This window comes from Physella acuta, unplaced genomic scaffold (assembly GCF_028476545.2).
Source record: "Physella acuta isolate Inbredline_101_S28 unplaced genomic scaffold, ASM2847654v3 ptg001636l, whole genome shotgun sequence".
Lineage (NCBI taxonomy): Eukaryota > Metazoa > Mollusca > Gastropoda > Physidae > Physella > Physella acuta.
The window spans coordinates 22,140-36,412 of NW_026733150.1; the positions used below are offsets into that span (position 1 = coordinate 22,140).

The 14,273-nt window shown below is 36.4% G+C and overlaps 2 protein-coding genes across 4 annotated transcripts in view; both read left to right on the plus strand.

Annotated features, from left to right (window-relative positions):
- Window positions 1-1,195: 1,195 nt before the first annotated feature.
- The window catches only part of LOC131929467 (uncharacterized), a 43,829-nt gene continuing 30,751 nt past the window's right edge, over window positions 1,196-14,273 (plus strand). For 2 of the 3 annotated variants that reach the window (XM_059285701.1, XM_059285705.1), the window contains exon 1: window positions 9,998-10,245. The gene's annotated coding sequence lies outside the window, so the exon portion shown is untranslated. Of the gene's footprint in view, window positions 1,429-9,997; window positions 10,246-14,273 lie in introns of those variants that run through there. The other variant, XM_059285702.1, reaches the window with a different exon arrangement.
- On the plus strand, window positions 4,178-4,745 carry LOC131929469 (pterin-4-alpha-carbinolamine dehydratase-like). Its single transcript, XM_059285707.1, has one exon. The coding sequence runs from the start codon at window positions 4,213-4,215 to the stop codon at window positions 4,606-4,608; it is 396 nt and encodes a 131-aa protein (XP_059141690.1). The 5' UTR covers window positions 4,178-4,212; the 3' UTR covers window positions 4,609-4,745.

Genomic DNA, 14,273 nt, shown 5'->3' on the forward strand with positions numbered 1-14,273 from the left:
GGGGGGACATATGTCCCCGGGTTCCGACCTTAGGGGGCGCCAAAATGGGTTGGAAAAACAAATTGAAAGTTTGAGGGGGAGGGGTGCAAATTGAAAATTTGAGGGGGGGGGGGGTGCAAATCGAAAGTTTGTCCCCGGGCGCCGGGAACGGTCGCTACGCCTCTGCCCATGTCACCCCTAAGTAAAAAACCGTCTCACGTTAAGTTAGAGTTATCCGTGACACTCGCGTTGAATTACGTTATAAAATTTCAAGATCTTAGAATGTCATAAACACAACAGATTGATGTTCTTAAAATCGATATGGAATATTTTTAGGCTATATGGCCTATATATATATATATATATATATATATATATATATATATATATATATATATATATATATATATATATATATATATACCATTTGTTGCTAGAGACTTGTCGTTGTTTAAATAACGATCTACAATGAAGATCTAATAGCTAGGATCATTCCTGTCCTGTTAAATATGATATATTCAATGTAAACAGCAAAGATTATTATAAGACACTATTTTGGGATCCGTACAACCCCAACGATCGATATACCACGAAACCATAAACTACTGAATATGATTTAGTACAAATCGAACCATTTCCTATTGGTACTAGATTATATTGGTACGTAGACCTATAGCATTGTACCGAAGGTTTGTAGGAGATTTGATAGCCTGGCTATTTAATGCCCCTGACAATGCCCCCGGCAATGCCCTGGGTCTAGGCCTAGGGGAAAGTGTCATCTGTCACTTCCACTGTTTAAACTGGGGTCATCTCGAGGTCAATCGATAACAGAAGACAGGGTCGAATCTACATAACAATATTTGTTATTGGTGAGTGGTGGCATGGATTAGAATAAACTAGATCACGGGGGGGGGGGGTATTAAGGGGGTGGGGGAATGAGGGAAGGTATGGGAGTGCTGAGGAAGAAAAGTTTTAGTAGCAGATTGTTGGAAACTGCACTGTACTGACGTCAAGGCATTGTTTGACTTGTGATGTGGAAATGCTAAGCGTGTGATTTGAAAATGTTGTGATTTGAAGAGGTTTTACTTGTGATATAAAAGTTTATTTTGTTACACATAGAAGTTTAACTGACGATAAAGTTTAACTGACGATATGTATGTTTAACTTGTGATATGGATATATATAGCCTGTGATATGTTGATGCTAAGCATGTGATATGGAAATGTTTAACTTGATATACACAGACGTTTAACTGAAGATACGTGTAAGCTTAATTTTTTATATGTAGATATATAACCTGTGATATGTAGATGCTAAGCATGTGATATAGGAATGTTCAACTTGTTATACACAGACGTTTAACCGACACTTATGTATGTTTAATTTGTGATATGGAGATATATAACCTGTGATATGGAAATGTTTAACAGAAGAAACCCAGGTGCTAATGTACCTACGTAAACAAAGTTAAACACCAAAACAAAAAACGTATTCACATTCTGGTGCTTATTCTCACTGTCTTAAGTTCAAATCGTCAGGAACATTTATTTTCCGAGAATGCTTCAGTTTATTTTCCCATGAATGCAGTGGAGTAAGTGAGATAGGGCTTATATGTTTCCATATTTAATTACATTTCTTGATTGCAGTTGAAGCACGTGAATAAAAGACATGAAGTGTTGAAGTGTTTGTACGTGTGCGTGTGTGTGTGGGGGGGGGGGGGGGTAAGGGGGAGCGGTGCGTAGGGGATGGGGTTGTACAAGAGATTTACAACCTTATTTAAAAAAAGGCTAAATAAAAAGCCGTCGATACATCTAATATCAGTCTAAAAAAGTTCCTCTTTAGACCTAGCGATGAAGCAGAGGCGTAGCAACCCTTCCCGGCGTCCGGGAACAAACTTTAACTTTCAATTTGACGCCCCCCCCCCCCCTCGGGAGCAGCCTTTCAATTTGCACCCCCTCCTCAAACTTTTGATTTGCACCCCCCGCCCCAAACTTTCGATATAATGCAAAAATGCAGCTAAAATGATATTTCAATTTGTTTTTCCAACCCATTTAGGCGCCTCCTAAGGTCGGCGCCCGGGGACATATGGACCACCCCCCCCCCGCCCCCTTCGCTACGCCTCTGCGATGAAGTAAGTTCATGTTTCTTGACCTCGGCATATGAAGGGATTATGTGTTCAGCACTATGCCCAGCCGCCGTTACTTTCCCTAACGTGAGTTAAATACCCATCAGAGTTGGGTGTTCAGCACTATTCCCAGCCGCCTTTACTCTCCCAAACGTGAGTTAAATACCCATCAGAGCTGGGTTGATTCAGGGACGTCATAGTCACAGGTCCGAACCGACATCCGAACACAAGACCCAAACGCTCTACTATTCAACCCCATAATGCTAAATACTTTACTGAATATTGGTAAAGGTATAGTGACCCACGCTTTACTTTAATGCAGAGGCGTAGCGACCCTTCCCGGCGCCCGGGGACAAACTTTTCGATTTGCACCCCCCCCCCCCTCAAACTTTCGATTTGCACCCCCCTCAAGATTTTGATTTGCACCCTCCCCCCCCCCCCTCAAACTTTCAATTTGCACCCCCTCAACCTTTCAATTTATTTTTCAAACCCATTTTGGCGCCCCCTAAGGTCGGCGCCCAGGGACATGTGTCCGTCCCGCCCCCCCCCCCCCCTCGCTACGCTACTGCTTTATAGTAATTTAAATAGTAGAGTATAATTAGATATTGAAAGAAAATCTATTTTATCCTTTATCGTGCATTATTACATAAAATGCTTGTTAATAAAAACGTTTTTAATGCAATTTTTTTTAAAAAGTATGCCTAGCTTGCTTTTTTTTTCCATTAAAATCAATGAAAGGGAAACAACTCATTATTTAAGACACAATTTTTTCAAAATGTATTATGTTTGGTGTCTTCATATTGATGTGACATCTTTTTAAGGTAGTGGTCGAATTTTAAAAAACTGGTGCATTTTGCCGAAAACATAAATTATAAAATTGACTTTAATAATATAAATTCCTGAAATGTAAGCCTGATAAACTATAATAGTATTAGTTTTTTTTAATTGTAGGGGGGGAGGAGATGTCATAGCGTAGATATAAAGAATTAGACGACTAGTAGAGGTTACAAAGGACGGTGCGAACTTGACTGTAGACGATTTGGTGCGAGAGTATTGTGCGCATGTTGAATACAATATTTGTGGCGCGAATGTGACGTGAGCATGACACGACAATGTACCAATGACGTAGACCGCGGCAGTAACGTGAGTTGGGGGTTAGTAATGGTAGGAGACGGATGTATTCTTTGATATTGTGCAAATAAGTGTGTATTAATAAAGTTAGTGTTCTTTTCATAAACGAAGTGGTTGACGTTTGTTAATTAGTGTCTGCGGAACATAAGAGTGATTCCCGTCCTACTCACAAGTATAATAGTTGTCGTATGAATAGTAGCAGATCAGAATATAGAGAAGATATAATTATATAATATATATGAAACCCCCCATCACATATATGTTGTATTTGTAACAAAATTGTTTAATTACAGGCTATTAAAATATAATATTCGTTTTTGTCACTATTCCGCTCATCGCTAAGATATAACAATAATATTTTTTAATTTCCCTACATAGAAAATGCTTAACTGTCCCATTGACTTCTCTGAAAAATTTCCTTTCCTCTCCCCACCCAGACTTCTGACACTTTCATTTGACCTTCACCCCTTTTACTGTCATCCTTTGCAATTTTTTTTTTATAATCAAATACATGACATCATGTAAATATTCATTATGTACATTTGCAAAACCTTTCGTTTTCATTTGGTGTTCAAAATTATGTTAAAAAATTTGATGTTGATGTACTTGTTTTAATTGCAAATAAAAGTATTAAAAAAAAAAATGAGTGGAAAAAAAAAATATTTTTTAATTCATAATTGAAGAGCCCAGTGCTAAAAGTACTTAAGTCACATTTTTGTGAAAATCAAACCAAGCATTGATCGTTATTCCTCTAGTTTAACTTTATCTTATAAACAAATAGTGATACTGAAGAATTTATTTAATTTGCTCTTCCAAACAAACAAATAATATAAAAACGTAATGTTTCATAGTAAATTTTAATCTTCGAACTCATTTTTCTCAAAATGTTGTTTTTGTGACTTAAGTACTTTTAGCACTAAGGTCTTCAATTGCTGTCTATTTAATCTACCTGCTGAAATTTATGCGCGACCCACTAAATGTTGTTTCACACGCGTCCCTTTCTTAGTGCACTCTGTCGCACAGCTGTCAACCAAATCAGATCATACTCATCTCCGAAGAAAATGGCTGCTAGTCCCAAAAGAGCTAAGCTGTCTGATGAAGAAAGGCCTTCAATACTTTCCACACTCAAAGAATCTGGCTGGACTTTGGTTGAAGGCAGAGATGCTATTTATAAAGAATTCATTTTCAAAGATTTTAATCAGGCATTTGGATTTATGACCAGAATAGCAATAAAGACAGATAAAATGGATCATCACCCAGAATGGTTCAATGTTTATAACAAGGTACAAATTACTCTGAGCACCCATGATATAGGAGGCTTGTCTCACAGGGATGTTACGCTTGCTAATTTCATTGAAGAAGTGGCAAAATGAGATGTGGCATATCTAGAGTAATTTGGAGAAGTCTAATTCATGAATATCAGATCAATATGATTTATTTGCATAGACAAAGTAGAATGCTGGGTGAAATAAAAATCATTCCTTTCAAAATGAACATGACATTTACAAAATGAAACGGATTGGTGCAACTGCTTAATTAAAATCTACTTAGGAGCAATAAGTTATAATTACTTCTGCAAATTCCTCTTTACAACAGGATAATTCATAGTCTTGACTTTTCTTCTGTTACAAAAAAAAATCAATAGTACTGTTAGTCCATTTATTAAAACAAATTGGTAGATGCTAATTTTGTATGTATTTGTTTATAAAAGTCTTGTCAATGTTTTGAATTTCACTGAAATTATATGTAGATGCATTGTAAAAGCTATTTCTGATTTTTTTTTAATTTATGGACATTGTCAAAAATTTTCTAGTTTAATGTTTAAACAGATAACCATTAGGTAACGCTAGAACTGGAAAGCTCATAAGCAGAATTCAATTAGCCAGATGCATTTATTTGTATTTTTAGCTAACAAAAATGTGTTCTTTCTTTAATGTCAATTTTGTTGCTTTTTTAATATGTAATATACATGTTATTAAAACACAGTCAGATATTTTGCAATTTACCTGATTAAAATTATTAAATATTTAAAAAAAAAAATCTTTTAATTCAAAATAACATAAGACGTACGAGCCGGCCCGCGGCATAACATACGCCGCTATTTAGTTGTTGTTTTTTCTACTTTTCAGTAATTCATAATTGGTGAATTCGACGGTACCAACGCTGCCACTGAAAATATTTATTTAAAACACTATAAGTAGCACGTTAAGGACCAGAACCTCCCCCCCCCCCCATTCCCTCCCCCTCCCCCCACGTTTAAAATCGTTTCCAACTAAATTATCTGCCCCTAATACTAATAGTCGTCACTAAACCCAGCTCTGCTTGTAAACATTTAGAGTGAACACAGCTCACTAAGACCATGTAGGGGTGGGGGTGGTAGGGAGCGCGTTTACAGTTTGTTTTCTAGCGTCTCCCAGAAGAGAATTATATATAGCAAAGATAAAAATGAAACTTATTTTCACAAAACTATATAAAAAAAATAAAAAATATCTTTTAATTCAGTTATATCGATAATGCCATTATATCCTGTTATATCTTCTTTTTTCTTTTTCGTTCTTAATAATATTGGAAAGTATTCCCTCCAACGCAATTAAGTATTACCCTATATGCCGTGGACGCCTTTTCAGCCTGCTTTTCTTTTTGGATTTGCTTCCATAGCCTTTGTCCATCCAAAATCAAATTACAAGGCAGCAGTTGCTTGATTGTGGGGTTGTCTCTCCTAGAAGAGTTGCTGTCCCCAGTTATTGAGCCTCTTCTGCCCGGGGGTTTCGGGTATATCAATAATATCATTATATCCAGTTATATCAATAATATCCTAATATCCGGTCCTCTAATGTTTCAAAAGCTGATCCCATTGACCCCTACTTGGAAAGGAGAAAATACAGTTGACACTTCTCTAACCCCCACCCCACTCCAACAAAGACAATAATAACAGAAACAGTAGGGTATCATTCATCCAATCAATGGCTTCAATTCTCTCACGTGATGTTGAATAACCAATGACGAAGTGTACACATGTCCTATTTGTTGTGCGAGCCCAAAAGCAATGGTTTAATAAAATACTTAAAAAAAACTTTTTAAAAAACCACGTTTTTCTTGTGGACTAAAAAGTAGAAAATAAATTTTCATACATTTGATGACAAAAAACGTGGGTACGTTCACCATCAAATTTCCCGACCCATCTGCCCGACCCACGTTTTTTGTCATCAAATGTATGAAAATTTATTTTCTACTTTTTAGTCCACAAGAAAAACGTGGTTTTTTAAAAAGTTTTTTTTAAGTATTTTATTTTCTCCTTTTTAGTCCGTTGCTACACATGAAAAACGTGTTTTTTAAAAAAGTTTTTTATATAGTTTATTTTCTACTTTATCTAATGACTTGATTAAGTATGAATTGACTAAGTGTTTATAAATACACGGACTAAAAAAATCTTGAGCGACCAGGATTCGAACCTGGGTTGTCGCGGCCACAACGCGAAGTACTAACCACTATACGATCACGGCCAGCGCGCTCACATCGATTGGGGCCGAAGTAACTGTGTCAACAAGCCTCCAGTCTTGTCGGTATCTTTAGAAATCATGTCCTCAATTTTATGGTCCTTTGGGCGTAATTAAATTAAGCTAATTACGGTCTCTAATTGCTAGTTTTTATGATTGCATCTGAAATTGTTAGGCGAAAGTAACCTGCATGCCAAATTTCAGATCTATAGAGCAATCAGAAGTGGGCTAATTTTCGATGTCAATTTTAACAACAAACACATCCACGCGAAGCTGAGTTAATAAAAACGTGTTAAATAAACCGGTAGTGATCTCCCCTAAACTTTCTCGAATATTCTTATATTAAACAACAGGGGATGGTAACTGGGGATATAGTTATGATATTTAATCCATTTTAAATACTTAAACTTTTAAAAATAGAATAGAATCTCATAAAAAAAACATTGCGCACCAAGCAAACGCCGAATAAAAACGCGTATAATAGTGCGCAATATTATTAGTACTTTAAAAATTTACATTAGTTTTTTGAGAAATCGGAAGTAGCGTAAATTACTACTTCCAGTCAACGGAAATTACTCAAAATTTAACAGAAGGTAGAGAATTAGATCTTTTACTTACATGTGAAATTTCATTTATCTATCTGAAATAGTACTCAAGTTATAGGCTTTTAAAAAATTCAAAGTAGGAAAAGTACCACTTCCGGTTATCGGAAATCGCTCAAAAGTTGATACGGATCTACGATTTTGATAAAATACTTATATATGAAATTTCATCAACCTAGCTGTAACGGTACTCAAGTTATCGTGTTTACACACAGACACACACACGGACAGACACACACACACACAGACATACGGACAAGATTGCAAAATTATGTTTTTCCGTATCAGTGAGGTGTAAAACGTCGAGATTTGTAAAAATCTCGATTTTTTTTTTTTTGCACGATTACAATACTTTCTCTATACTACGTATATACGAGAAAGTAAAAACGGATATCGACAGATTCTGAGGTAACATATTCTATTTCAATTTTACGATCAATTGTGTCGAGTTCATTGTTCATGCATGACGCTTCAAGATTCAACAATGTCTGCCTGTTTAACATGACGAATACGTATAGAAAAAATTAATGTTTGTTTTGCAAGTAATCGATAACAATATTACGGTTGGGAGATAGGAATGGGGGAGTTGGGGGGGGGGGGGGGATGCTGGTGTGGGTAGTGGAGAGGAAGGTGTCAGGTGTGGGGATGCTAGGTATGGTGGGGATGCGTGTGTGGTGGGCTACGTGACTTATTAAACATTGAAATGACGCCAGCGTTCTAAGGCAAAAAGCTTTTTTTTTTGGGGGGAATATATAGAATGGGGGTTTCAACCCCACCTAACACCCTCTGCATACGCCAATGTGGGAGGGGTTGAAAGAAATGCAGATGTGGGTGTTTGCGGGGAGGGGGGGGGAGGGGTGTGGTTTAGGGGTTGAAGTACTCCAATCCTACGATAAGATTTGAAATGCTTGTATCACTAAGGCGCTTGACATGTCAAGCTATGATATAACCACAAACCTCGCCCTCCATGTAATACTAATTTTGTTATAAGCATAAATATTTTTTTTGTGTTTGGTTAAGTTCCTAAATGTTAAACATTGAACAAACTAATACAGACCTATGTTTAACAAGCGCTGTTAGTGTGTTACATGTCAGAAAATTGCAGACAGTGCGCTGTGCATGCTTTTAAGTTCGAATGTCTGTTCTGAAGTCAAGTTGGAAGGGGGTGTAGGGGTGAAAGTATGTGGGGTTCGAGATTCTAGATTTATCTCTACGGATGGGAGTATTTGATAAGCTTATATTACCTGAACTAGTTGACTGAATCAGAGGCGTAGCGACCCTTCTTGGCGCCCGGGGACAAACTTTCAATTAGGCGCCCCCCCCCCCCCCAAATAAATTTTTTATATTTATAATGCAAAACTGCAGCTAAAATGAGCTTTTAATTTTTTTTCAACCCATTTTGGCGCCCCGGGACATGAGTACCCCCCGCCCCCCTCGCCACGCCTCTCTCTTGACTGAATGCTGTGAGTGCAGCCACAAAAACAAAAAGAAAGTAAATAATACACACATATTTCCTTTAATGTGGTGCAACGTTTCTGTTCTTTTGTCCATAAAGACGCTGTGTTGAAACGGCAATTTTTATTGTATTTGTCCATTGTAAGCTTGCAAGAAAAAGAAAACTTGTCTTATGATTTAGTATTTATAAATTTGTTAATAGATTTATAGGTATTAGATTAATCTAACTCATGCAACGAAATAATCACATGGATCAACCACCACACCACATAGACCAACCATATGGACCATCCACCACACCACATAGACCAACCACATGAACCAACCACCACACCACATAGACCAACCACATGAACCAACCACATGGACCAACCACCACAGCACATAGACCAACCACATGGACCAACCACCACACCACATAGACCAACCACATGAACCAACCACCACACCACATAGACCAACCACATGAACCAACCACATGGACCAACCACCACAGCACATAGACCAACCACATGGACCAACCACCACACCACATAGACCAACCACATGAACCAACCACATGGACCAACCACCACACCACATAGACCAACCACCACAGAACATAGACCAACCACATGGACCAACCACCACACCACATAGACCAACCACATGAACCAACCACCACACCACATAGACCAGCCACATGAACCAACCACACGGACCAACCACCACACCACATAGACCAACCACATGGACCAACCACCACACAACATAGACCAACAACCTCACCACCTAAACCAAGCACATGGACTAACCACAACACCACATAGACCAACCCCATGAACCAACCACCACCACACCCCATGAACCAACCACCACATCGGGTACAATCAATCAGCCCCCCCCCCCCCCCCCACACCCACACACGCCCCATCAACGAATACATTGAATTGTTTATGACAACGCAGCGTGGAAATGTACATGTGATTCTAAGCAATCATTTTCAAATTTGAAACCCTCGAGCGAGCTAACAACCCCCACTCCCCCCTTACCCATAAGTAAATCGATCAATCGAAATTTTGTTATCAAGAGATACCCGATATCCAATACAACCCCCCCCCCCCCCCCCACACCACCCCATTTCTTTCTTTAGCGCACAGGTGTCAATATCCGGTACCAGCAGACGTAAAGCAAAAACCGCCAGGAAACCTCTGGCACTGCTAGAAACGTTGAAGCGGCATCTTGAACTACCGGCAGGTGTCTAAACAGTTGTGATAAGCCTGACGTGTTTGGGGACCTCAGGCGTGATAAAAGCCCTCCACTCTCGGGCCCTTCATGTCAAACTCGGCTCGTTGTGGATAAACGACATTTATTATTTCACCACCCGCGGACCTCAAGGAAGTTGGATAATTGGTTTATTTAAAAATATAAATGCTGTGGGATTTATTAATTTGGATAATTGGTTAATTCCAAGCAGGTGAGAGGTTTTATATTGTTAGTAATTGTTAGATTATCTATCGTACGTGTTGAAGGTTCATTGATCTGATGTTTACTTTAAAATATCCTTTAAAGTTAAAGTAAAAACAATGGTATATCAGATCTATATCTATCGTACGTATTAATGTTTTCTGGTCTAATGTTTACATTATTAAAATACTATTTAAAGTAAAAGTAAAATACATGTAATATTTACATAAACCATGCACGCTAATATACACATATAGGTCAAATTGTAATATTTTTGTATATATATATATATATATATATATATATATATATATATATATATATATATATATATATGTATAAATGGATATATATATATATATGTGTGTGTGTGTGTGTATATATATATATATAATAAATATATATATCGGCATATATATATATATATATATTTATTTATTTATTTATATATATATACATACATATATAGCTTTATTTATAGCTTTTTATATATATATATATATATATATATATATATATATATATATATATATATATATATATATATATATATATATATATATATATAAAGCTAAGAACTTAAGGACCTGCTCAAGCTATACAAAAAATGTTAAAGCCTAAAGATATTAGATTACTCTGTTCCCATACACAAATGCATATCACTTTCCACCACTTAGCATATTATTGTGTTCTTAATAAATCATACACATTTGCATAAACTCTTAGAGTAGATGAACATAAACACAAACCAGCAATTTGTGACTAAGTAACGCTAAAAGTTTGGGTCGTGTTTTTTGTGTTGTTGGCTGCAAGTGTTTTGTGTGCTAATAACACCATCCATCAAAGTCTGTCAATAGTGGTTGTTGTAGCTGTGTGTGGATGGTCTGATAATAATGATGTTGTAGATTGGTGGGAAAATGTCTTAAGATGTCGTTAATTAGGCATGGCTGTAGTAACACTGTAAATTGGAGATGTCAGTTGATTGCTTGAGTTAATTTTGGATGTCAGTTGTTTGTCTGAGTTAATTTTGGATGTCAGTTGTTTGAGTTAATTTTGGATGTCGGTTGTTTGCTTGAGTTAATTTTGGATGTCAGTTGTTTGCTTGAGTTAATTTTGGATGTCGGTTGTTTGCTTGAGTTAATTTTGGATGTCAGTTGTTTGCCTGAGTTAATTTTGGATGTCAGTTGTTTGCCTGAGTTAATTTTGTATGACAGTTGCTTGCCTGAGTTAATTTTGGATGTCAGTTGTTTGCCTGAGTTAATTTTGGATGTCAGTTGTTTGCCTGAGTTAATTTTGGATGTCAGTTGTTTGCCTGAGTTAATTTTGTATGACAGTTGTTTGCCTGAGTTAATTTTGGATGTCAGTTGTTTGCCTGAGTTAATTTTGGATGTCACTTGTTTGCCTGAGTTAATTTTGGATGTCACTTGTTTGCCTGAGTTAATTTTGGATGTCAGTTGTTTGCCTGAGTTAATTTTGGATGTCAGTTGTTTGCCTGAGTTAATTTTGGATGTCACTTGTTTGCCTGAGTTAATTTTGTATGACAGTTGTTTGCCTGAGTTAATTTTGGATGTCAGTTGTTTGCCTGAGTTAATTTTGGATGTCAGTTGTTTGCCTGGGTTAATTTTGGGTGTCAATAGTTTGTCTTAGGTGTCAGTTGGTTGTCTGAGATAATTTTGGATGTCACTTTTGAGTTAATTTTGGATGTCAGTTTTTGCCTGAGTTAATTTTGTATGACAGTTGTTTGTTTGAGTTAATTTTGTATGTCAGTTGTTTGCATGAGTTAATTTTGGATGTCAGTTGTTTGCATGAGTTAATTTTGGATGTCTGTTGTTTGCATGAGTTAATTTTGTATGTCAGTTGTTTGTCTGAGTTAATTTTGGATATCTGTCACGGTAAATTTGAGATGTCATTAGTGACACGGTAAATAGACATGACAGTGATCTGCCACTGTGAATACGACATGTCTAATTTCGTCACTCAAGTCATACTGTCATCGAACAACCAAACGTAACAAACGTTTCGCGCTCGTGTCATTGTTTCATTCTCTCGATGCCGCAGTATTTATTACAGCGATACCGCGTATCTTTTAAAAAATTGTGTCTATATATTATATATCGATTGGAAAAATATAACTCAATGGAGGCAGCCGAGCTCGATCAATGGGATCGATCATTATTGTTGACATTTTATTGTTTTTTTTTTGTAATCATAATTAAAGTAAATAAATTTCCCTTATAAATATGATGGTCGTTAGAGCAAGTGAAGTAGAGTTCACCTGTTTCTGTGACCTCGGTACATGAAAGGATAGTGTGGTTAGAGAGCTGACCAGCCACATTTAGTTTCCCTAATGCGAGTTAGGTACCCGTTACAGCTGGGGGGACTCAGTGATGTTTACAGACTTGAAGCCGGAATCAAACTTGAGACTTTTAGTGTTAGCGGGCGTATACTCTATATCCCACCACTCCGAAAAAAAAACTTAATTCCAAAAAAAAATAATTTCAAAACTTTAATATTTTAATAATCAATGTTATAAAAGTTGCAGAAGCGTTTAATTTGAAAATACTTTTTAAAGTTTAAGGCTACATTTCTATTTATGTTCATCAAGCTTAAGTTATAACCCGAAGTTTCTCTTTTGTACGACAAACATTGATAGATTGGATGTACATCTTCTGAAAATCACACTTTGTATTATTTGTTCTCAAAACTTGGCCAAAAGAATTTTTAAATACTTTTTTTAAACATGACCTAGTTCTGCCATATTTGTTTACATTATCTGTTTACTTTAAAAAAAAAAATTGATTTGTTAATAAAAATAAAACATCTAATACATCCAATCACAATTATTTTTTTTTAAATTTATTTTAATAACATCACTCCCGTTTTTTATTTTCTAGTATACGAAGTATAAAGGAAGTATTGTAATCGTGCAAAAAATCGAAATCAAGGTTTTCACAAATCTCTACGTTTTACACCCCCCTGAGTCGGAAAACATAGTTTTGCAATTTATTACGTATGTCTCTGTGTGTATGTATGTGTGTATGTCTGTGAACACGATAACTTGAGTACCGTTACAGCTAGGTTGATGACATTTTATATATAAGTATTACATCAATTTTTAGTTCTATGTCAACTTTTCAGCGATTTCCGGTAAACGGAATTGGATATTATTCTACTTTTGGTTTTTCAAAAGCCAATAACTTGAGTGCTGTTTCAGATAGATAAACAAAATTTCACGTATAAGTAAATGATCTATTTCTCTGTCTTCTCTATCAAATTTCCGTTGACAGGAAGTAGTAATATACGCTATTGCCGATTTTTCAAAAAAAAAAACGATTATGAATTTATAGAGTAGCCTACTAATATTCCGCACTATTATACACATATTGCTTGCCGTTCACTTGGTGTGCAATTCTTTTTTCTACGAGATTCTATTCTATTTTAAAAAGTTTAAGTAATTAAAAATGGTTTAAAAGTCATGTCCTTATCTTGTGCTGCCACCCCCCCCCCCCCCCCCCGTAGTGTTGTATAAGAATATTCGAGAAAGTTTAGAGGGGATCATTCCCGCTTTATTTTAATATTGAATAAACAATTCTGGACAATTCATGGTTGCGTCCTTTCAAAATGGCCGCATTTGCTGTGATTAGTAAATCTCTCTCACTCTCTCATGGTGGAAAATTAACATTTACTTATTCATGGCTATAGTTGTTATTTTCTTAAAGTAACTATTCATAACGTGTCCAATCATAATACATTTTTCAAACTAATAGAAATTGAACTTTAAATTTTTCATGTCTCCTTATTTGTTTTAACCAGAAGTAATTAATATTTGGGACAGGGGGTGGGAAGGTGCATCCTCATGTTGCCGATAGGCGGTTCTAGGGGATGACATGGGGTGGTGGTGGCTATTTTAAGAAATATTGTGTGTGTAAGTGTGTGTATGTGTGTGTGTGGGGGGGGGGGTTGTATGTCTAACATGAGTTTAACAAATCTTTTGCATGTGATTTTATATGACACATAAAACCTAATGTTCTAAATGTC

Excerpts from the sequence above, each read along its gene's own strand:
- LOC131929469 (XM_059285707.1), top strand. The coding sequence starts at position 4,213 with ATGTTGTTTCACACGCGTCCCTTTCTTAGTGCACTCTGTCGCACAGCT.